The 23602-nt window shown below is 46.8% G+C and overlaps 1 protein-coding gene across 4 annotated transcripts in view; it reads left to right on the forward strand.

Annotated features, from left to right (window-relative positions):
- Positions 1-23602, forward strand: part of UXS1 (UDP-glucuronate decarboxylase 1) — a 97240-nt gene that overhangs the window by 53002 nt on the left and 20636 nt on the right. For all 4 annotated transcript variants that reach the window (XM_026515820.4, XM_026515811.4, XM_044379065.3 and 1 more), the window contains exons 7-9: positions 7077-7181; positions 10115-10174; positions 12799-12920. In XM_026515820.4, coding sequence (XP_026371605.1) covers positions 7077-7181; positions 10115-10174; positions 12799-12920 — 287 coding nt within the window. The remainder of the gene's footprint in view (positions 1-7076; positions 7182-10114; positions 10175-12798; positions 12921-23602) is intronic.

Here is a 23602-nt window from a genome sequence, read left to right on the forward strand (position 1 = left end):
AGCTGAGGGAGAAGTGATTCCCTGCTGATCAAGGAGCCCCAGGTAGGGCTCGATCCCAGGACCCCGAGATCATGACCTGAGCCAAAGGCAGATGCTTAACAGACTGAGCCTTCCAGGCTCCCCTACACTTGATTTTTTGGATGGAGTCTGAACAACGATTTTGGGTGATCTGGAGTTGTTCGATTTCAACACCTTTGTCCTTTTATATTTGTGTATCATCTGTGTATTTCCAGGCACAGTGAAATTCATCCTGAAAACCTGTGGGAAGCTGGTTTGTGGTTAGTGTCGCTACAGGATCGTTGTTTTGAGAATTCACTGTGGGGCTGAGCAGGCCTCAGCTGTACCCCACCCCTTGCCCATCCTCTTCCCAGCATAAAAATAACGTCCTGTGGGGGCGCCTGGGTGGTGCAGTCGTTAAGCGTCTGCCTTGGACTCAGGGCTTGATCCCGACGTTCTGGGATCGAGCCCCACATCAGGCTCCTCCACTATGAGCCTGCTTCTTCCTCTCCTATTCCCCCTGCTTGCGTTCCCTCTCTCGCTGGCTGTCTCTATCTCTGTCAAATATATAAATAAAATCTTTAAAAAAAAATAACGTCCTGTGTTTGTCAGGAAGGCTGTTTTGGACCTATTGAAGGAAATTCTGTGAAAAAGGAAAACACCAGTTTGCCTTACTATTTCCCTTCCTTGATCATTAATTTGAGCTCTTTTAGGGCTCATTGCTTAGGCTCCTATTTTTCTGGCCATGATTACCGCACGTGGCCCTTGTAAATGCTTCGGGCTCACAGGAGGGTCACCTGGCGGTCACGTTGAGAGGCGCAGCTCCAGCGAGTGAATGGCCATGCCTTTCTTTCTCTTGTTTTTTTCCTCTCTTCCTTCAACTTAGATTTTTGAATGTCATGCTCATTTTTGGTGTAAGTTTTTTATGATGCAATTGACATCTTTTGAGGGCTTTTTTTCCCCCTGGGCTGTGAGGGTTAATTTTGCTGCTCTGTTATTATTGATATTACTCAGTATTTTTGTAGCACTTCTCATACTGATTATTTATGCTTGTTCTAAAATCCACCCCCCCCTCTCCTCTTCACAATTTCTTATGCAAATAATTACTCAGCATCCCCTGTTGCTTGGTCCTTTTTAGGACAGGAACCGGAGTTACTTTCATTAATGCTCCTAGCAGAACACATTCTCATGGGAAAGAGGAGCTATTGGAAATACTGATTTTCCGTAAGACTTCAGGTTCTTCTTCTTCTTCTTCTTTTAAAGATTTTATTTATTTGTCAGAGAGACCACACACAAGAGGGGGGTGGGGGGTGGCAGGCAGAGGGAGAAGCAGTCTCCCTGCTCAGCAAGGAGCCGGATGGGGGACTCGATCCCAGGATCCTAGGATCATGACCTGAGCCGAAGGCAGACGCTTAACTGACTGAGCCACCCAGGTGTCCCAGACTTCAGGTTCTTTTTAAGCACGATGCATCAGTGTTGCTACTTAGACTGGGGGACATAGTTTTTAGGGCACACCTTAGCCTTTCCAGGTGGGATGACCAGGGAGCTGCAGTCAGGCTGAACTACAGATGTGAAAACAACAAACCAGATGGAATAGCGTTTTAGATGAAGAGGCCCCGGTCTATGGCTCGCCTCTTCACTCAGCTTGCTTTTGGTGAGCACAGTTCCCAAACTGGCCCCGGCTATGGCAGGAAATTGGTTTTCCATCACAGATCCCCAGGCCCATCTAGCCCTACTGATGCATTAGATCTCCCCAGGAATCTGCATTTGTGCGTGCGCCTAGGTGACAAGGTGGGCACACCCTCCTGCAGAGAGCAAAGCTGCATGGACAGCCTAAGGAAGAAGAAGGATCGCTTGTCCTCAGTGACTTTTCATCCGGTGAAGAGGACGTGCGGGAAGCTCTGAACAGGGCAGAATGCAGTAATTAACCAGTGGCATGGGCAGCTGGTAGGGAGGGTGATTATCCCCAACCAGGGCATGCAAGAGGGGTCACCACACAAACTGACATCTGAATTGAGCCTCGAGGGAGAAGGCATGGACTCCTGCATTCGCAAAGGAGACAGGGAGCAGGTTGGAAATGTTCGCGTCTTTTGCTTAATGTCGGACTTAACAAGGGATGAGCTCTTAGGGCCCCCTTTTCATTAGTCTCTGATGCTCTGAAAGACTTTCTTCACTGCAGATATTGTCACCTCAAGAGTAAAAACAGTGCTAAATGATTTCTTCTGTGAGATCACAACCCATACCCTTGATTTAAATGGTCTTTGGGAAGCACATGGTGGCAGCACCTGTGTGAGCAGAAATCTGAAGGGCGCCAGCTCCAGGGCCAGGCACGTGGGCGTGTGCTCTCCAAGGTGGTGCGCAGCTCTGGAGGCCTGGCCAGATTTGTTCCGCGGTGGATCTGAGAGCGGGGTGTGATGAAGTGCTTTCCACGGAGGAGGTGCAGCACGTGCATGTGGAGTTGGTGGTCTGCGTACACCTGCAGTCCTTGAGCTCTGAAGCAGGTGAGCAGGGACAGCAGTGAGCTCTTACTGGTCCTGTCTGTAAGCTGCAAGGGTAAAACAGCCTAAGAAGGATGGCATTCCGTGAGACCTGGCTTGTTAACTTACACTTCACACAATAAACTTTTTGTTTTTTATTTTTAGCTGTTTATCAGCTCAGAATGACTTGGGAGTGCTCAGAAAGATTCACAGGATTTTCCTCTTATTAAGATACTCTTAATGAATTTGCATGTTAAGACTATTACCAATTTCAAAAGATTTTTGGGTTTTCATAGTTTTCTTGAAGAAAGACTAGTCTTTCAAAAGTGTGGGTTCTATTTTTAAATTAGTAGTTTTCAATTGTGGCTTTAAAATGTGTGTGTGTGTGTGTGTGTGTGTGTGTGTACATACACATGCATAAATATATATATGTATATATACACATACATATATATGTGTCCAGAGTCTGCCCACGTGGAGCGTCTGCATCCGGGTGCTGGCGGTCCAGGTATCCCTCATTCACTGGGTAACTTCACTGGGTGACTGCTATATAGCAAGGATTGAGTGAGAATCTTGAATGATTGAGTGAGAATCTTGAATGGGCAGTGGCCCAGGAGCCTGATTTTAGCTCTTATATTCCCAGGGTAGAGAAAGGGAGGAGAACAAACCATTCATTTTAACTTCAGCCTTAGTAAGTTACACCCTTTTTCCACTATTACTCTTTTTATCTGCTTTTATTGCTCATAAGTATCTTACTTTGGTTTTTTGCCATCATAACCGTTTTTCAAGTGTACTAGCCAGTAGTGTTAAACTTACTGTGTTAGAACAGATTCTCAGAACTTTTTCATCTACAAACTGGAACTCTGTACCCTTTGAACAATGGCGCTCCTCCCCCAGGCCCCGGGACCACTCTGTCTCTGAGTTTGGTGACTCTAGGTACCTCATGTAAGTGGAGTCCTACAGGATTTGTCTTTTTGCAACTGGATTATTTCACTTAGGGTGATGTCCTCAAAGTACATCTCTGTTGTAGTGTGTGACAGATTTTTTTTTTTCATTTTAAGGTTGAATAATATTTCACTGTGTGTGTGTGTGCGTGTGCACTGTATTTTGTTTACCTGTTCATCTGTCCATGGACGCTTGGCTTGCTTTCACCGGTTGGTTATTGTGGGTAGTGCTGCTGTGAACATGGGTGTGCTAATATCTCTTTGAGACCCTGCTTTCAGTTCTTAGGGGTATATACCCAGAGGTAGGATTCCTGCTTTTATGTTAGTTCTATTTTTAATACTTTGAGGAATCATCACACTGTTTTCCATAGCGGCTGCACCATTTATATCACCACCAAAGTGCGCCAAAGTTCCATTTTCTCCACATCCTCAACAGCACCTGCTATTTCCAGTTTTCGTTTTCTTTTTTTTTTTTCCCTAATAGTAGCCGTCCTAATTGGTGTGAAGTGATTCCTCATTGTAGTTTTGATTTGCCTTTCTCTGATGATTAGTGATGTTGAGCTTCTTTTCATGTGCTTGTTGGCTATTTGTATGTCATCTTTGGAGAAATTATTCATTCAAGGGCTTTGCCATTCTCTGAGTTACTTGATTCTGTTGTTGATTTATAGGACTTCTTTATATATTCTGGATATTAACACCTTCTCATATATATGACTTGTAAATATTTTCTTCCATTGTGTAGTTTGCCTTTTTACTGTTGATTTTGCCCTTTGATACTGTCAGAAGAGTTTTTAAATTTGACATAGTTTCATTTTTCTATTTTTGCTTTTGTTGCCTTCGCTTTTGGTGTTACATCCAAGAAATCTTTGCCAAATCCAACATCCTGCAGCCTTTTCCCTTTTTTCTTCTAGGAGTTCTAGGAGTTTTATTGTTTTAAATGTTACATTTGGGTCTTTTGTCTATGTTAAGTTAATTTTTATATGTAGTGTAAGATAAGGATACAACTTTATTCTTTTACGTATAAGATCCTCAGTTTTCCCAGCGCCGTTTGTTTAAAGAGACTGTTGTTTCTTCATTGAGTGGCTTGTTATCCTTGTTGAAGATCATTGAACCATGTACACAGGATTTATTTCTAGACTCCATATCCTTTTCCATTGGTCTGTGTGTCTGTCTTTATGCCAGTAACAGACTGCTTTGATTACTGTAGTTTTGTATTGTTTCGAAATCAGGAAATGTAAGTCTTCCCACTTTGTTCTTTTTCAAAATTGTTTTGGCTAGTCAGGATCCCTTGAAATCCCATACGGATTTCAGGATGGGTTTTTTGTTTTTGTTTTTTTTGTTTTTTTTTTTGGTTTGGTTTGGTTTGGTTTTTTCTGTTTCTGCAAAAACCACTGTTGAGGTTTTGATAGAGATGGTGTTACAGCAGTATTTTTAAAATAAGAAGACTTTTAAAACAATCACTTCAGGAGTTGGCCTGAATAGGCTTAGCCAAATAAAGCCTCATAAATAAGTATCCAGAAGATGAGACCTATAGTCTTTTTCAAGTTGTTCTTGCCTCCCTTGAGGTATGGTCATGGAATAGGGAAAACCATTACTAGGTTGTTCCATGAGCCTATGCAGTACCTAGAACCCCTTCCCAAAGATACTATCTGCTTAGAACCATCCGCTTCCCCCTTCTCCTAGTGTTAGTGGCTCATGTGTACTGAGCCTCCCAGTTGTGTTGGGCTTGAAAAACTGAGATAATTAGGGTAAATTAAATGGAGACCAAGCTCACAGCCTAGAATACCATGCTCTTGTGTGGAACCACCACTTCTGCCCCTCTGGCCCGTCATCCGGCCATAACGATAACCTGTCATCCGGCCCTCACCCCTGAGTGGGAGAGTGTGTTCAGAAGTTGCCCCAGCCCCCAGAAGGCACTGAAGTGATTCCCATGCCATCCTGGGCATGACGGGAGATTTTCAGTGGGAGAAAGGTGGTGCGTGGATGTGGGTGGGGTGGTTGGGTGGGAGGGAATGTTTTCTGAGAAAGTTACATTGGAGAATTCACCATGGGGACTGTTTTCCCCCATTTGCCTGTTTTGCCTGTCGTTTCTGAAACCCAGCCCCTAATGTGCTGTTACCTAAAAGAGAGCAGTGGTCCCTGGTTGGGAAGAGGGTGGGAGACCAGGGAGGTCCCCGTGGGCCCTCTTGCATGGGGGCTGAATCTGTGTACAGGAGGGTTCATTTTGGCAGTGGCATCTCGGATCCCTCCATCCCTCGGCTCGCCGTGATGGTGGTGATGTTTTCTCTCACCCGGAGCTGAGTGGAAAGGCACAGCACAGAAACACGTTTGTCTGCGGGGAAGGCCTTCTTCTATGTGCTTCTTCATCGCTTCTATTTAGAGGGAGACGTTGCTTCCCAGGGCCTCTCTGCTGCGTGGCCGGTGCTCCCTGACCCTGGAGAGCTAGGGTTGGGGATGGCGATGTTACGGCGAACACCTGTGTGCGAGGGGACTTGTGCAGAACACGATCGTTTTGACATCCACGGCTTTAACAACCACTCTCCCGACTCTAGCTCTACTGACGGTAGTACCATATGATGCTCAACAAGCTCTGGGTGCGGATTCATATGGAACTGGGTTCAGATCCTGTCATTGTCCTTGTTCAGCTGCTTCACCTACAAGCTTCTTAGTCTCTTATGTAAAACAGGAATAATGGTACTTTGCCCTCGCAATTATGATAATAATTATACTGCATTATCAGCTGCTTAGTGTTTGGTGCCAAAATCTGTGTCCTCAAAATGTCTCCTGCTCACAACTCATTATCAGTGCACATCCAGACTCTATCCTGGCATCTAAAGTCTCATACACGGTCACCATACCAAACTTGTCCCCTAGACCTTTCAGAGCCTCTGCAGAAATTCTTGTCTTTTCCCATCCCTGGTGCACAGCACCCTCATTCCCAAGTAGCCCACGCATGAATGAGCTCACAGCCCAACTCTCCGCACAGCCGGGCCCACCTAGAGACCACATCCCCCGCCTGTCTCCTTCATCAGACCGGGATCCTCCGAAGCTGGCAATTTGTCATTGTATCTCCGCCTGTGTCCTTCCTGAGATGGGCATTTGATGACCGAAACTTGTTATTAACCTTGGTTTCCTATGTGTCTTTTTGCTCATGAGCCACTGAGCAGATCCTCAATAAATAATCAGTCAATGAAAACAAACAAAACAACCCTCCGACTGTCCTCTCAGGGTCTGGTTTTATGTACACAAAATATGCAAAAACAAAGCAATTAAAGCATATTTTAATGCTTTTATGTCAGATTGGTTTTACAAATTAAAAACCTTGCTTGCTTTAGATAGTCATGCTTTATTCAGTGTCTGAAAAATCGGTCTTCCTTCTGATTTGCGTGCTGTATCTGGGACAGATCTCAGAAACAGTCAGCTTGGTAATCAAATTGCCTCTGATTGGAGAACAGGCCCAGACAGTTAGACTTTCTGTTTTTGTTTAAAGTTCTAATTGCAAAAGCAAATTAGTTTTTATGAAGAATAAAAGAGTAACGACTGGAACTTCAGTGAAAGATATAGAAATGCCTTTATCGTACAACCTGATTCTTAGGAGTTTAGAATGTTTTTAGTATTTTCCTTGGAAATCACACACTTCCATTTTTGTCTCCTTTAGTTGACCAGATATACCACCTGGCCTCTCCGGCCTCCCCTCCAAATTACATGTATAACCCCATCAAGACCCTGAAGACCAATACGATCGGGACACTAAACATGCTGGGTAAGTTGTCCTTTCTTTATTTCGTAGCTGTTGCTAGGAATGTTCCAGACAATTCCAGGCATAGATCCTTGACATTCCGTTAGAGTTTGATCTTGGTCTTTGGACCCCTCCCTCCTCCCTTGTCCATGTTCTTTCAGAGTGCCTTTATGAGCCATCGTTTTCACGGGGAACACAGTCATCATAGTAACCGACCTGCATGGCCTCAGTTAAATCCCCTGGGGGTGACCACCCATCACTGTGACCACACATCCTTCTTCACCTTCCCCTGTGACATGGTGTATATGCCTCTGGGCTGGAAGAGGCACTGGTGACTCTGATCCAAGGTTGGGTCGGTGTGGACTGCACACATGGGGGTGTAAGGAGCTGTCCTGAGAGGAGCAGACCAGCCGAGCTAATGGGGCTGTCGAAGCTGAGTACCTGAGTCTAGACTGAACCGCGGGATTCACTTTGAAGGTGAAAGGTGACAGCATGAACACTGATAAAGTTGGCCACATGTGTGCATTCACAGACACGCCTCAGATTCATAGCTGTGGGTGACATGTGCGTATTAATACTTAAATTAGAGATATCTGAAGTTTGACACAGGTTTCAAAAACTAGGGCTTTGATTAGTTGCAAAGTAGAAAAAAGGAACCACTTTTTAAAATGTCAAGTGAAAAATGGATTTAATTATGGGAACATTTAAAACAGCTTCTATAAATGGATTTGGGAATTACAGCACTAAATTTTAATTTGAGGAAACCTGGAGACGGGATTGAAAGGGCAGCCCGAGGCTGGTTTTCAAATCTGTCAGACTAAACATTCTGGGGGGGTCAAGCTCTGTGTGAAGTAAAGTGATTCATTCTCCTAGTCAAGAAAGGGCATTTGTTCTCCTCTTTGTGGCAATCCCTGCCCTGGCCACCAGACAAAACAAAGTCCCCACTTGCGCTCAGAGGTAGGACTCTGGTAGAGCTGCTTGCTGCCCATCCTTGCCACTGCCGGCTCCTACCCCTGCCCACATTCCATCTACCTCCCCAGCCGCGTCCTTCGTACCTGAGCTGATACACCTGGGGAAAAGTCACGAAGCCCAGGCTGTTTAAGAAGATAGCATTCATGGTGAAGTCACTAGGCCCAGGGCACTGTCCTGTCCTCAGATAAGGGTCATCCTCAGCTCTTCTGCCTGGGAACTTGACGTTTCCTGGAGGAGGTCATATGGGGCCAGGCACCAGTGACACTGAGGAGGAAGGGACCTTTCCAGTGAAAGCTCTTAGAGTTCCAGGTGGAAGGGACCCTTGAGCCGTGGCTGAGATCACACCTGGAAGACTTGAAGGAAGGGTAAACTCCTTTCAGGAATGACAGGGACAAAAGGCGAAGAGGCTGGGGGGAGACAGTTGCTAGGCCGCGGAGACCCAAGCAGGACTTCATATTCTGAACGGAGAGTGGCACTGTCATTAATAATTTTGCGCTTGAGACAAGATGCAGTGAACCCCTCACAGCCCCTTCCTGGTGGTGCCCTTCCCTGTCTGTGGCTCACCACTTCCCTGGGCCTGTGCTCGGCTGCTTCAGGACGACACTCCTTTGTCCTATCTCTGCATACACAGCTGGGCACTCTAGTGGCACCCGTGGCCTCCCCTGGCTCCCCCACTGAGGGGTCCTCATGGTGACGGAGAAACCGTGTCCTGAGTGTATCCGTGTCAGTGTCCTGCGTGTGATATCGTACTCTAGTTTGCAGGGTTTTACTGTTGGGGGAACTCAGTAAAGGGCATACAGGGCTCCTCTGTATTACTTTGTACGACTGCAAGTGAATCTGCAGTTATCTCAAAAGTTTATTACAAAAAAAACAAAACCAAAAACCAGCTTGGGGTCCTTCCTTTTGAAACTAGTATCATTGTGGTATAAACTATAAAGCCTATAAATTCCATATCTGGCTACGTCCCTCTGACATTTTTGTTCCCCTGCGCTGTGGCATTAGCACAGATGATCTCCAGAGCCTTACTGTTTGGCAGCCCAATTTTCTTGTTCTTGTTACTTGTCTTCCCTCTTCACGGCTCCCTGCTTCCCTCCCCCCAGTGCTCCCACACCCACCCCTGGGCCCCGCACGCTGGGGCCTTTCTAGGTCGCCGGCTGCCCCTAGAAGTGCCTGCAGGTGGTGTGTGCATGCCCAGCACTTCACGGGCACCTCAGTGTGTGGCACAGCTAGTCCCTCGCTCTGGTGACATCAGTGCAAAAAGGCTCCGTGGGGGAGTACATTCTGGAGGCCTTGGGTTAAGTGAAGGGCAGCGGGTTTCTTTGACTCAGGGCTGCTGTGAGCCTCTCTGATGAACTGCTTAACGTTGGGAGTTTGTGTCTGGAGGACTTCCCATACTTACTTGACCACCATAGAGCACGATGTTCTAGTCTGTTCTTCCTGCGAGGGGCTTATGCAGGACACGGTTCAGATCTAGACATAGGAATGTGGCTTGCTTTGGAGAAGGGGCCGTTGAAGCTGAGCCTTGAAGGAGATAGGAGGATAGGGCAGAGAGCCCAGCCAGGGAGACTGGTTTGGGCACACTCGGAACGCCAGGCGGCATGTTGAGGAAGTGGCCCGTGGACCGACGTGCGGGGCGGGGGTGTAGTGAAAGTGGGGGTGTGAATGGCCTTGCCTTCTGCCTACCAGTGGTAACCCTGAATCCACACCTTTCCAAACTAACAGACTCTCCATTTGACCCTGCCTCCACTTATCAATATCTGACTAAATACTGTGCTTCTAAGGGTTCATTTGTGTTTTTCTTACTGTTTATATTTTGGTTCCAACGTAGATGCAATATGAGTGGATGGTTCGCAGTGCACAAATGATCAGATACGATTCATACTAAAAAAATTGCATAAATTGTCTACAAAAATATGCATGCACATGTCATCTCCTTGTTTCCTTGAAGCCGACAGCTTCTCTCATCGTATCTTTGCTTTCTATAGGACTGGCCAAACGAGTTGGAGCTCGTCTGCTGCTGGCCTCCACCTCAGAGGTGTATGGAGGTGAGTGGCAGGGCCCCCACAGGACGCTGGCTCTGGGCCCATGGGACTGTGTTGGGTGAAGAAGGAAGCAAAAATGAGTCCAGGATTCCACTGTAAGAAGGCCCTGCCTGCTCTCCCTGTTTGTGTGAGAGCAGCAGAGAGGCTTCCATATCTGCTCTCAGTGGACCGAACCCCTTTTCCTCCTGCTAAAGAACACATGTCCTGTCACCTGGCTGCTAAGGCCCCACCACGACGAACCCATGGAAGTACTTGTTCCATTCTTCTCTGAAAGGACCCTGGAGATCCTTGGTCAGGGATCTCTTTTGCCAGTTTAGCTCGTCCGTGTTATTCTTCCGTGTGAGCAGTGGGTGCAGTGAGCCTGACCCACTGAGGTCTCAGAGCTTGGCCTTTGCTCGCTTGGCAAAGAGATAGGTACCGATTGCCTTGCCTGTTGTATAATGACTTCTGGAAGAATCTTAAGTAGGTAGTACCAGGAAACTCCTGAGCCTGCTTTGCCAACCTGCAGCACTCGCCACCCTCGAGGCCGTGAAGGCAGCCAGCATTCGGAGCAGGCCGAGGGCTGCAGTTCGGTTCACAGTGATTTCTGTTCGGCCCCAAACCGACTGGGGCAGGCTTAGTTGAAGCAGCAGAAGCTGGACTCTGACATGGTGTAATTTATCTGCTGCACATTACTGTTTTGGACGGAGAAATGAGGAAGTCAAAGGGCAAAATAGGAAGAGGTGTGTTTTGTTTTGTTTTTTGTTTTTTTTAAATAAGGAAACCAAGTGAAAAAAAAATTATAGAAACAGAGAAATTCTACTAAATGCAGTTGTGTTCTGTGTCATCCCTATGAAAAGGGAGAGCACATCCACTTTGAAATCGTGGCAGTTAAAAACATCCACCGCCAACCTGTGCGCCCCGTTGCTTTTGGAACAGGCATCGAGTGGACTTGGATTCCCCCTCCCTGTCCTTTCCGTAGCAAGACTTACCAGGGATCAGTATGTTTCCCTTTATAGGGCATTGGATGATTCCCCGAGAGGACGTGTTGATACAGTTCAAAGGGCTAAGCCTTTTTAAATGTCTCAGATATAAAGATATTCCTCTTAGTGGTCCAAGAGTGACATGTTTTCCCTGTCCAGCCTTCTTCCTCCGTCGCCTCGTTTATTATCTGCATATTTGATGACACCTCGTGTTCCTTAGGGTTCTTAAATGACATCAGGGTGTAACTGGCCGGCTCCGGTGTTTCATCAGTGCAGTAAACGGACGCTTCATGGAGTGGGTGTTCGGTGGGTTAGCCTCACAACATGCTGAGAAGGGGAGACTAATTGGAAATCAATTTCGACTCTAGATCTTTTATGACAGTGAGAGGACTTTGTAAAGCTGTGTCTTGAACCTTGGGCATCTGGACACCTCAGCCAAGGGGTGCCCATCGAGGAGATGGAATCAAGGGTGTGCCTGATCTTCTCTTTCTTGCCATTTGCTAAATTTCTCACAGTCTCTTTGGAGTCTAGGTGGCCCAGCTCTTGTCAGAAATCCCCAGAAAGGGTCTGCTCTCGGTCGTCTGTTACATCTGTGTGAAATTAAGTCACTGGTTATTTTCTTTCAGGGAATATTCGCCATAGACCTTTTCTCTCATCCTGCAGTAAAACTATTCCCCCTTCTTAAGACAGTTTTAAACCACAGCAGTGGCTAGAGAGGTCTGATTCTGTGCCTTGATTCCATCACCCTGCAGGGGGGTGCCAGCCTCCTAAAGGGGACAGCCAGCTCGGGTACCTGTGTATTCATGTCTCTGTCCTGCCCAGGTCCCGTTGTCCCCACGAACTGAAGTCAGGTTTTGGCTTTAAGATAAGCAAGAAATGAATTTAGAATATAGAGCTCCTGTACATTGTCTTGGTTTCTTGGCAAAGATTTATACATTTTATACTATGGCTGTATGTACCATATATGTTAGGTATTAATTCACATTCCAAAAATACACTAGTGTTACAGAAGAATTTGTTACTAGCTTTCTTTAAATAGTCTGTTCCCTTGACACATGTTAAAATGTGATTGATTTACACACCAGAAAAACAAGAATTGGGAAATAAAACGTGTGCTACAGGAACAAGCAGTCATTTGCCTCAGGGCACTCCGTCCTTCTACCTACACAGACCAGGGTACTGATCGCCTCACTGAGATTCCCAGTGAGGTTCTCAAGTTTGTCCTTGTGTTGTTGGCATGTGGGAAAGTCTTCGTGTTCCACAGAGATACTCTTAAAATTATTTCAATAAGTACATGCTTTACTATAATTATGTATTTTATAAATATAAAGTGGAACCATATATCCTTTCACGTAGATTATGTTTAATTACAGCCTGTATAATTAAGTGTTAAGAACAATTTACGGGAGAGAGGGGAGACTTGCAATTGAGAGACCTTGGTCTTTTTATTTATTTTTTTCCCTGTAAAATACTGTCCTTAATACGAGAGGTAAGAGCAGTGCATCCCTCTGGAACTGGGGAGAATGGACGGTGCCGCATTGTATGTCCCCATTTGTAAATGTTTACCTTGATCTTTCTAGAGCAGTCTCGTGCGTCATAAATATTCATCGTTCAGAATGCATATGAGCTCGATGAACCCACAGTCTCATTTTCCCACACTCCTAGATCCTGAAGTCCACCCTCAGAGTGAGGATTACTGGGGCCACGTGAATCCAATAGGACCCCGAGCCTGCTATGACGAAGGGAAGCGCGTTGCCGAGACCATGTGCTATGCCTACATGAAGCAGGTATTGAACCGTGTTCTGGGGGTTTGGGGTGTAGACGTGTGGAATGCCTGTTCCACCAAGTACAGAGCGCCGTCCAGGAATTGAAATGGTGTGATTAAGTTTGCCCGATGGTGGCTACTGGGGAAGCTTAGTTTCCCACTACTATAAATTAATAGTATTATCAACAGTTTTTCCTGTGTATGTCCTTTTTAAAAAACGATTTCCTGGAACTGAATTTTTCAGTGTGGAATGCTATTGCATGGCTATGGTTGATACATTTCTCTATTGCCTGATTTCTCAACAGCAGTTAGTGCTTCTGTTTTCCTGAAGCCTCCAAATCTGTGAATTTTATTATTATTATTGTTTTTACTTTTCTTTGCGTTATTTAATAGGTATAAAAATGAATTTGTGATTGCTTTAATTTGGATCTTTTTAGGGATTGTTATTTATAGTTATTTACTACTATTTCCTGATCTCTTAATTACTCTTTGCCGCACTGGGGGCTTCTCCCACGGATGACGTCATGTTGCAGATCTGCTCACGTGCTGTGCAGAAGGAGCCCACGAGACCGAGAGGTAGAGGGTCTGGGTTCCCACCCTGGCTCTGCCTCTGTGTGCCTTGAACCTGTGACTCATCCATCACAGCGGTGTGACTTCAGGCAAGGGCCCAGGCTAGCCTGTCCTTTCTGCAGTCACTGTCCCTGAGCTTGGACCAGCTTTCTGACATCCTCATGGACGTGCCCTCTGGTAGAGAGAGGGGCCTGGGGGCAAATCACTGTAGACTGGAGTCAGCTGCTGTGACCTGTGCTCCTAGGACTTAGAGACTTGGATGTGTGTCCCTGGGAGCAGCATTCCGAGGCCGAGGGTCCCGCCTGCAGGCGAGCTCAGGTGGTCATGTGTTTTGTGTGACGGAAGCGGCACGTCAAGGTGCCGGCCACTGAGTGTCCCTGAGCATCTTTTATTCTCAGAAGAGAGTTGTCCGGAGCTTTTTTCCTCATATTTTCAATGAAATACCACCATTAAAGACCCACAGAATACCGTGCCAATGGAGGTATTTATTTATTCTGTCTTCTTTCTCAGCCAGAGAAAAAACTAATTGCTTTCTAAGCTACTTTGGGCAATCAGCTTGTATTATCTATTTATTTTAAGAAACATAAATGAGCTCTGGACAGGATATACCTTTATCGTTCTTGAGTCCAGAATACTTGACTCCACAATTTAGGGTGGTCTCCCAGATACCGAGAACAACCTCTGGATATGTTGGTACTTGAGAAAACTAACCTGACAGCTTGAGGGCCATGTGTTGTACTTTACTGCATAGTAAGTTTGAAGACTGTTGTGTTTCTCAACTGTTTGCTTGTGCTTTCATTCTTGTGGTATTTCTTAGTGAACTTTTATATAGGTTAAAGCTGGTGGGCAAATAGGACATTTTAATTGAACTCTTGGTTTTTATTAAATGAGTCTAGTGAGTGTATAGGTAATACTTACTTCCGCAAGGTATGAGCTCATGGTAATTGTAGTATTTAGTAAAAATATAGCTAGCATTTATTGAGCACTGACTGTATGCCAGGAGCTGTGATACACACCCAGGCACTAACCAGGGTACTCCTTTCAAACACAGACTAGCACTGCATCTGTATACGTCATCCGGCTCATGAGCTCAGGAATATAGCATCTAGAAAAATCTGGATCTGTCAGCATTTACATTTCTGCCCACAGAGGTCTTAGGAGGTTAATGGCATAGGTAGCATTGCTGTAAAGTCATGTTCCCATTAGAAGCCCCTTGTGTATACAGTTGGTCTGTGCCTAAGTGTCCCTGATAAGAGCTCTGACAAGAGGGTGTCCCTGCATAGCAGGCCGTCCTTGTGAAGGACAATCACTCACTGGAATGATGCCTCTGCTGTGGAATGTCTGGCATGTGCTTCACACCCCGGAGGCCCCAGGGGACAATTGTTGCATGGATGGAAGAGGCACATTGGTGCTTCTCCTTGGGACACCGAGGGCTCTGCATGTGGGACCAGTGTATGGATTGCTTTCTCTCGTGGTACTAGGGTTGAGAAGGCTTTGTGGAAGAAAGGCTCTGTGCTTTTTAAGAAGCTTTGGGTCTAGACTGATAGCACCCAGTAGTCTGTAGATGTGTCCAGGCTCATCACATTGCTTAGCACACCTATTGCCCAAGGACTCATGTCTGCTTGGGTGAGTGTTATGGCCACTGTTGTCTGGAAAGACCACCTGCCCCTCATGGCGAGTTGGGACTTCTGAGCAGATGTGACGCACCCACCTTCCCCCGTAGCGCTGTTCCCGCTCCTTTGGGATGGCCATTAGGTCAGGGAGTGACCATGCCTCTGGGTGGCAGGATCATGTCTGGTTCTGGTGGCAGCAGACAAGTGGAGGTTATGTGTCTTGATGTGGGAAGAGCGTGGCCAAGCGCCGGTGGGCTGGGACAGAGGTCACTGGGACCTTGCCCGAGTTCTAAGAGGCCTGTGAGGAAGGCACAGCATGGGCTTCCCACCGTTCCTCCCTTAGTATTTGTCTTACAAATAGTCTGCTCCCTTGCGGGGAGAGCCATGGGTCCCAGACCAGGCCCCCATGGGGTTCTCTCTCCCTCCTTTGTCTGGATCCTTGCTGAGGAGGAGGAAGGAAACATGGGTGCATTTCCTGTGGTTGAGAGGTGTTTGTGTTCCTGCTTGGGCAGGACACGTGGCCAGGAACAGAAAATAAGAAAACACAGATGAGCAGGAAGAAAGAAAAGTTGTTATCCATAATCCTATCCCAAGATGAAAATAAGGACAAAACAAAGGAAAATAAACACCACCATGTGAAGATTGTGAAAATGTAAACGTTTAGGACATTAAAACAAATCTTTTACTAAGGATTCTATATTAGCTACCAGAAAGAGTGGGTCAGAGTACGTCCTGCCCACATGCACTTAGCCCGTCTGGGTATCAGGGTTGGTCTCAGGGGGTCAGGGTTGGCTCTTTGGGTGTGGCCTGGTGGGGGGGTGGTGGTTAGGGTTGGCCCCTCTGGGAATGGCCTGGTCTGGGGCACATCAGACCCTCTTTGGGGTTACTCCAAAGTGACTGATTTTCAGAACTCTAACTTTGCTGCGTCTCGTCCTTCCTTAGTGGATGTAGGCCTTCTGGACTCTGAGCGCTCAGTATGGCACCCTGCAATCCGGAGGCTCTGCCCTGCAGGCTTGCAGTGGGTGTTAGAGAGGAGGCAGACCCTGTGGGCCAGGAGTGCATGTGCTGTGCTGGCCTCTGTTAGGGCTCAGCCTGTAGGGCAGATCTGTTTAATCTCACCTCATTCTCATGACCCCTTGGACGTAGGGTTGGGTAGCCCATTTTACAGTTGGGAAAGTGGCCACAAAACTTGTGTTGAGCTCCTCAGCCGGTAAGTGGAGTTTGAACCCACACCTGGCTGTCCAGCTGCCAGTGGCCCCGGTGAGGCATTGTAGGTGAGGAAGCTTGGCTCAGCAAGAGAAGATGCCACTGCAAGTCCAAGGGCATCGACGCTCCTCTGAGGCACGCACGGGCAGCGAGGACACCCAGAGCCAGCAGTGCGCACAGCTTTGCTCTGGAATTGCCAGCTGCTCCTTAGAGCGGTGTGGTCAGCCAGCGAGGAGCGGTGTCGTGATGTGCTCAGTTCATAGTCAGAAATATTCAGCCGTTCAGGACAGCAAGATAGATTCAAGACTTTAGGTGTACCGTTTATGCTGTCTGTCTGGAAAGCAATGAAGAAAGAATGACCAGAGAGAAGGGGAAACCATCATCCTTCGGCCGATTTTTAATTAATTATTTTAATAACTTTAACTCTTATTTTTTTTCACCTGACACATCCTTTCTTAAGTTGTCACTTCATTGTGAAGACTGCATACGGTATGTGGTTTTATCTTACTTGGAATAAATCCCAATGTATAAGGATTGAGAATATAGTCAAGATAAACAGAGATATGAATTATCTTTTTCTAAAGATTTTACAGACGTGTTTCTGAAGAACTTTTCTAAAGATTTACAGGAAGATTTTCCCTTTTCCAAAGGATTCTCAGAATTCTGAGTTCGTTTTCATGTATGGAAATACCCTAATGTGTTTGAAATAGAACTGGATTTCCCAGAAAGATCTGTGCCACATACGCATTTCCAAATGCATCCTTCCTGGAAAAGAAGCTCCTGTGACTCTCCTTCCAGGGGATGGAATGAAATGGAACCAAAGAGGATTTCCACCTTTACAAAAACATGCGAAAAGTGAAACTAGTATTCAAAGTTTGTTCTGTGGTGAGCCGTTACAGAGGTGGTGTACACCCTGAGTCCCTCCCCGGGGAGCCACACTCAGCATCCCGCCAGGTGCCCGAGCTCTGACCTGTGTCTGTGAGCGTCTAAGTTTCATCTCGATTTATTCTGTTCTTGTTAGCAAGGTGTCTCAGTGGGTATCAGAAAAGCCTAAGAGAGGTTATTTTTGGGGTCTGGGAAAGCTCAGAAATCTTTCCATATAAATTGATGGTAGAAGGAGGAGAAAAGATGGCGGAGGAGTAGGAGACCCTTTCTCAGCTGGTCCCGAGTCAAGCTGAATATCTACCAGACTGTCCTGAACACCCATGAAATCAGCCTGAGATGCAGGAAGATACATCTGGATCTCTACAAACGAACATTTACAGCACTGAGTATTGAGGCACAGACTTGTTAGAAAGTACTTTGTGGGAGATTGCACAAGATGGCGGAGGAGTAGGAGACACCTTTTTCAGCCGGTCCCCCGAGTCGAACTGGATAGGTACCAGACCAGCCTAAACAACCACGGAACCAGCCTGAGACGCAGGAAGATACATCTGGATCTCTACAAATGAACATCTCCAGTGCTGAGTATTGAGGTACGAAGCAGGGAGCCGTGACACCGCGCACGGATATCGGAAGATAAACGGAAGGGGGAGGGAGCCGCCGCGTTCGGGCGCCAGGAAGCGGCAGCCACCTGCACGGGGGAGCGGGCGGACTCGCGGACGGCACCCGCAAACTGAGACCGTGAGCTGGGTGCGCGCGCCACCAGGCATCTCGCGGAACTCCAGAATCCAGGTGTGCTGACTGGATTCAGACTGAGACCGGGAGCTCCAGGAGCGCGCGGGGCGGCTGGCGGCGTTAGAAACACAAAGGACAGAGATGTGCCGGCCCTGGAAGTGAGGGCAGGGACGCCGGGTGTGGGGCGCACATCCCGGGACGCTGCAGGGTTGAGCAGCACCAACAGTAACGGAATTAAAGTGGCCGGAACATCAGTGGAGAACGGGCCGCGATCCCTCTGTTCTGAGACAGAGGCTGAAATTCGGCCGCTGCTGCTCTGACTCTCAGAAGAGGCACAGCAAACCGCCAGGGAAAGCCGCCAGAGCACAAAAGCCTGGAAATACCGGCTCACAGCGTGCCCATCCCCATCCCCCCTCGCAGGGGACACGGAGACTCTACCCAAACAGGGTGGCCTGAGTATCGGCGCGGCAGGCCCCTCCCCCAGAAGGCAGTCTGAAAAATCAAGAAGCCCACAACCCGGGCGCCTGGGTGGCGCAGTCATTGAGCGCCTGTCTTCGGCTTAGGGAGGCTTAGGCTAAGCGTGATCCCGGCGTTCCGGAAAGGAGTCCCTCATCGGGCTCCTCCGCTGGGAGCCTGCTTCTTCCTCTCCCACTCCCCTGCTTGTGTTCCCTCTCTCGCTGGTTGGCTCTCTGCCACATAAATAAATAAATAAATAAAATCTTTAAAGAAGAAGCCCACGTCCCTAAGATCCCTATAAAACAAGGGGCACAGCCTGGGACCCATTCAGTAATTTGGGCTCTGGACAACCCCACAACCTCTCCTCATCAGAATGACAAGAAGAAGCCCCCCCACCCCCCAGCAAAGAAAAGACAGTGAGTCTGTGGCCTCTGCCACAGAAATAATGGATGTGGATGTAACCAAATTATCAGAAATGGAATTCAGAGTAACGATGGTCAAAATGATGAGTAGAATTGAAAAAAGTATTAATGAAAAGGTTACTGAGAATATGGAATCCCTAAGGACAGAAATGAGAGCGAATCTGACAGAAATTAAAAATTCTATGAGCCAAATGCAGGCAAAACTAGACGCTCTGATGGCCAGGGTCACCGAAGCAGAGGAACGTGTTAGTGAGTTGGAGGATGGGTTAATAGAGGAAAAAACGAAAATAGAAACTGGTCTTAAAAAAATCCACGTCCACGAATGTAGCTTACGGGAGATTACTGACTCAATGAAACAATCCAATGTCAGAATCATTGGCATCCCCGAGGGGGTGGAGAAAAACAGAGGTCTAGAAGAGATATTTGAACAAATTGTAGCCGAAAACTTCCCTAATCTAGCGAGGGAAACAAACATTCGTGTCCAAGAGGCAGAGAGGACCCCTCCCAAGCTCAACCACGACAAACCTACACCACGTCACGTCATAGTGCAATTCACAAATATTAGATCCAAGGATACAGTATTGAAAGCAGCCAGGGCAAAGACATTTCTCACGTACCAAGGCAAAGGCATCAGAATTACGTCAGACCTGTCTACACAGACCTGGAATGAGAGAAAGGGTGGGGGGGGGGGCATTTTTAAAGCTCTTTCAGAGAAAAACATGCAGCCAAGGATCCTTTATCCAGCAAGGCTGTCATTCAGAATTGATGGAGAAATAAAGACATTCCAGAATCGCCAGTCATTAACCAATTTCGTAACCACGAAACCAGCCCTACAGGAGATATTAAGGGGGGTTCTATAAATGTAAAAAGGCCCCAAGAGTGATACAGAACAGAAAGTCACAACCAATACAAACAAAGACTTTACTGGCAACATGGCATCATTAAAATTCTGTCTCTCAGTTCTTAGTGTCAATGTAAATGGTTTAAACGCTCCCATAATGCCACAGGGTTGCAGATTGGATAAAAAGAAATGACCCATCCATTTGCTGTCTACAAGAGACTCATTTCTAACCCAAAGATGCATTCAGACTGAGAGTAAGGGGATGGAGTACCATCTTTCACGCAAATGGACCTCAAAAGAAAGCTGGGGTAGCAATTCTCATATCAGATAGATTGGATTTTAGAGACTATAGTTAGAGATGCAGAAGGGCACTATATTATTCTTAAGGGAAGTATTCAACAAGTGGATATGACAATTATAAATATATATGCCCCCAACAGGGGAGCAGCAAGATACACAAGCCAACTCTTAACCAGAATAAAGAGACATATAGATAAAAATACATTAATAGTAGGGGACCTCAACACTCCACTATCAGAAATAGACAGAACACCCTGGCAAAAACTAAGCAAAGAATCAAAGGCTTTGAATGCCATACTCGACAAGTTGGACCTCATAGATATATATAGAACACTACACCCCAGAACCAAAGAATACTCATTCTATTCTAATGCCCATGGAACATTCTCAAGAATAGACCATGTTCTGGGACACAAAACAGGTCTCAACCGATACCAAAAGATTGAAATTATCCCCTGCATATTCTCAGACCACAACGCTCTGAAATTGGAACTCAACCACAAGGAAAAATTTGGAAGAAACTCAAACACTTGGAGACTAAGAACCATCCTGCTCAGGAATGACTCGATAAACCAGGAAATCAAAAATCAAATTAAACAATTTATGGAGACCAACGAGAATGAAAACACAATGGTCCAAAACCTATGGGATACTGCAAAGGCAGTCCTAAGGGGGAAATGCACAGCCATCCAAGCCTCACTCAAAAGAATAGAAAAATCTAAAATGCAGTTTTTATATTCTCACCTCAAGAAGCTGGAACAGCAACAGAGGGACAGACCTATCCATGCACTAGGAAGCAGTTGACCAAGATGAGAGCAGAAATCAATGAATTAGAAACCAGAAGTACAGTAGAGCAAATCAACAGGAGTAGAAGCTGGTTCTTTGAGAGAATCAATAAAATTGACAGACCACTGGCAAGACTTATCCAAGAGAAAAGAGAAAGGACCCAAATTATTAAAATTATGAATGAAAAAGGAGAGGTCATGACCAACGCCAATGAAATAAATTGATGGTAATTGCTTCTTTGTTTCATGTCATTCCTGCTTCTGAAGGGTTTCATAGGAATGCTGTACTTTCGGATACCAGGAGAAACCTGTCCTTTGAACTTGTCAGAGAGGAGTTTCTTTGTGCACTTGGATGCAGTGCTTTTTAAATGTGGGGACTTTAAATGTGGGGACTTGTCTGCATGCTGTGGTCAGTGGTTGGTGTGCATTTGAGCTCTTGGCCCTGCATGAGTGTGACTGTCTGGGGTCTGTGGCCCACCCACGGGGCTGGGTCTGCAAAACAAGCCGCTGTTCATAAAACTGTAGATTGGCAGATCAGAAAGACACAACACTCAGAAATCATCTAGCCAAGTGGTCTCAAGGGTTTTGTTTTATTTTTTGGCATCAGAATACTTTTTAAAAATCAAATAGTTGGTATGTATATTTTAGTTCAAAAAATGGATATTCAGCAAGCAGCTAACAAGTCAAATGTTTGAAGGTAGTATTCGCCCTTTAGGGGTGAAGACCCAGTGTCGCCGTGTTTGCAGGCTCTGCTGCTTGCTCGCTGAGCACCTGCCCTCCACACCCAGAAACTGGCAGAGTAGTACTTGACCCCTCCTGGCCTCGCTGTGAGCCTTGGCCTAGCCTGCTGCATAGCGAACACTCTGGACTGATTGTTAAGACTAAAGCAGGGCTGTTGAGGGAGATTGCCAGACAGACACGTCACTGCTGTCCCCTGACCTTGTATGGCCTTGTCCCTTTGCCACCACCAAGAGTGACTTGCAGCTTTTTTAGCACCTTGGAGAATCATGCTCAGCAAGATTGCTCCCTGTTCTGTAATGGCCTCCATCCTTTCCCCAGGTAGGGAGCAGACCCCATTAGGATGTATTTAGGAGAGGCCATAGGGGAATTACACAGTGTTCAGGGTCTCACGGCCCTGTTGCTTTTGTGATGTGTGTGCACTTCTCCTGGAGGCGTGAGGAAGATTAGGGAAGCATCACAAAGTCAGGCCCATTGTACCTGGGGGCACTTTGTCATTTCTCTGAGCCCATCCCTGCCTTAGATACCCCCTTCAGGGCAGGCTGTCTGCACCGCAGAGGGGGTGGCAGACGGTCAGCTCTTGGTCAGCACCAGCTTCCTCCCTATGTGGGGCTTCTGTGTTCCATCTTCCAGCACCTGCCATAGTGCAGACAGTGACTGTGACCATACTGTGGTGTTCAGTGGCTTGAGACAGTACTCGCCAAGGAATGATCGCATTTAAAAGAGAGCTTTTGAGGGAGAGCCCATTTAATCCCTACTGGCAACATTTCTGTCCTCTGGAGATATTTGGGGAGGAAAGAGTCTTCGTCCAAACATCACTGTATCTCTTGGGTTACTGCTGGTTGATCAGTCAGCCCTGCCTACCAACCTGCTCACCCCTCCTGGCATTAGAAATAGGGAAAGAGACATTCCGATGGCAGCTCACCCATCTGGGCTTGTATATTATTGTAGCCTGGCCACTGTTTCTGAAGCCCAGTTATCAGAGCAAGCCACATGCTCTTTACCTGTGTGTGCTTACATACACTCACTCGAGTGGTGCCCTGCGCGTTGTCTTCTCTTACGTTGCTCCTGGTTTTATGTTGCTGTGACTCGAACTTGGAGGAGTTGTCCTGATGCTTGACAAAAACTTCTTAATGCTTGGAATCGTAAGTGAATGACTCCAGATCCCCATCTGGGACAAAACCACCGGACGCAGGGAAATCCAGCCATTCTTAATGACCCGGCAGTTCCTTTTCTGAATCACTGTTGCATCTGCAAGTGTGCAGAGACCCTGCATTGTACCATGGTGGAAACTCAGACGTACCAGCCGGTAGCCAGCAGGACTCTGCCCCTGGCAGATGGAATGTTGAATATGAGTTAAGAGTTTGTGCATGTGTTTGCTTATTGGTCCTGCAGAGGAGGGTCTCCCTGAAGAGGTATCACGGCCCGTTCGGCACTTTCTGGGTTTTCGTTCAGGGAAGCAGGCTTTGGGTCAGACACTGACCCTTTGTTCAGGCCTGAGATGAGGAGTCACTATACTTTCGTCCAAGGTGTGGATGTGAGCACCCACTGGGCTGCCACCATAAGCATCCTTGTCAGTACCTGCTGGCGGGTCCGCCCTCCCACTTGGGGCCCCTGCGGGATCCCAGGGGTTGAGGGCTGATGAACTGTGCATGCTGAATGGGGGTGACCTTTGTGTCCTGATGAAGCAGTACACAAACTCTAGGAGATGCCAGTGCATGACAGGAGAGCAGGTCTTAAGTTGAGTGAGCCTTGGGGTTATGTTTCATTTGAGTTTGAGAGCTGGAGTTTTCAGAAAAGCATGCTCGCTACCCCAGCAACTGTACAGGTCCAGAGGCACCTAAGTTCACAATTCAAATGGGAAAACCAAAACAAACAAGTCTGTGTACATGCTGGCCAGTTCATGTCTGCAGAACGCAGCTTCTGTACGGCTGTGTTCTGGAGGGTTGTTCCTGAGGACAGAGAATTCCGGAGGATGAAAGCATTTGATTTGTTACAAACCTTGCGTAGCCTATTGAGTTTTTCCTCTGCTGGGCATGTTGGTTTGACTCTTGTAAATCTGATGAGGTTTTTCCAGCCTTTTTCTAGAATAACACCATATTCATTCGCTTCTGAGTATTTCTTCATCTTAACAATTAAATGCAAGTGGTTGCTTT

The sequence above is a fragment of the Ursus arctos genome, unplaced genomic scaffold (assembly GCF_023065955.2).
Source record: "Ursus arctos isolate Adak ecotype North America unplaced genomic scaffold, UrsArc2.0 scaffold_8, whole genome shotgun sequence".
NCBI lineage: Eukaryota > Metazoa > Chordata > Mammalia > Carnivora > Ursidae > Ursus > Ursus arctos.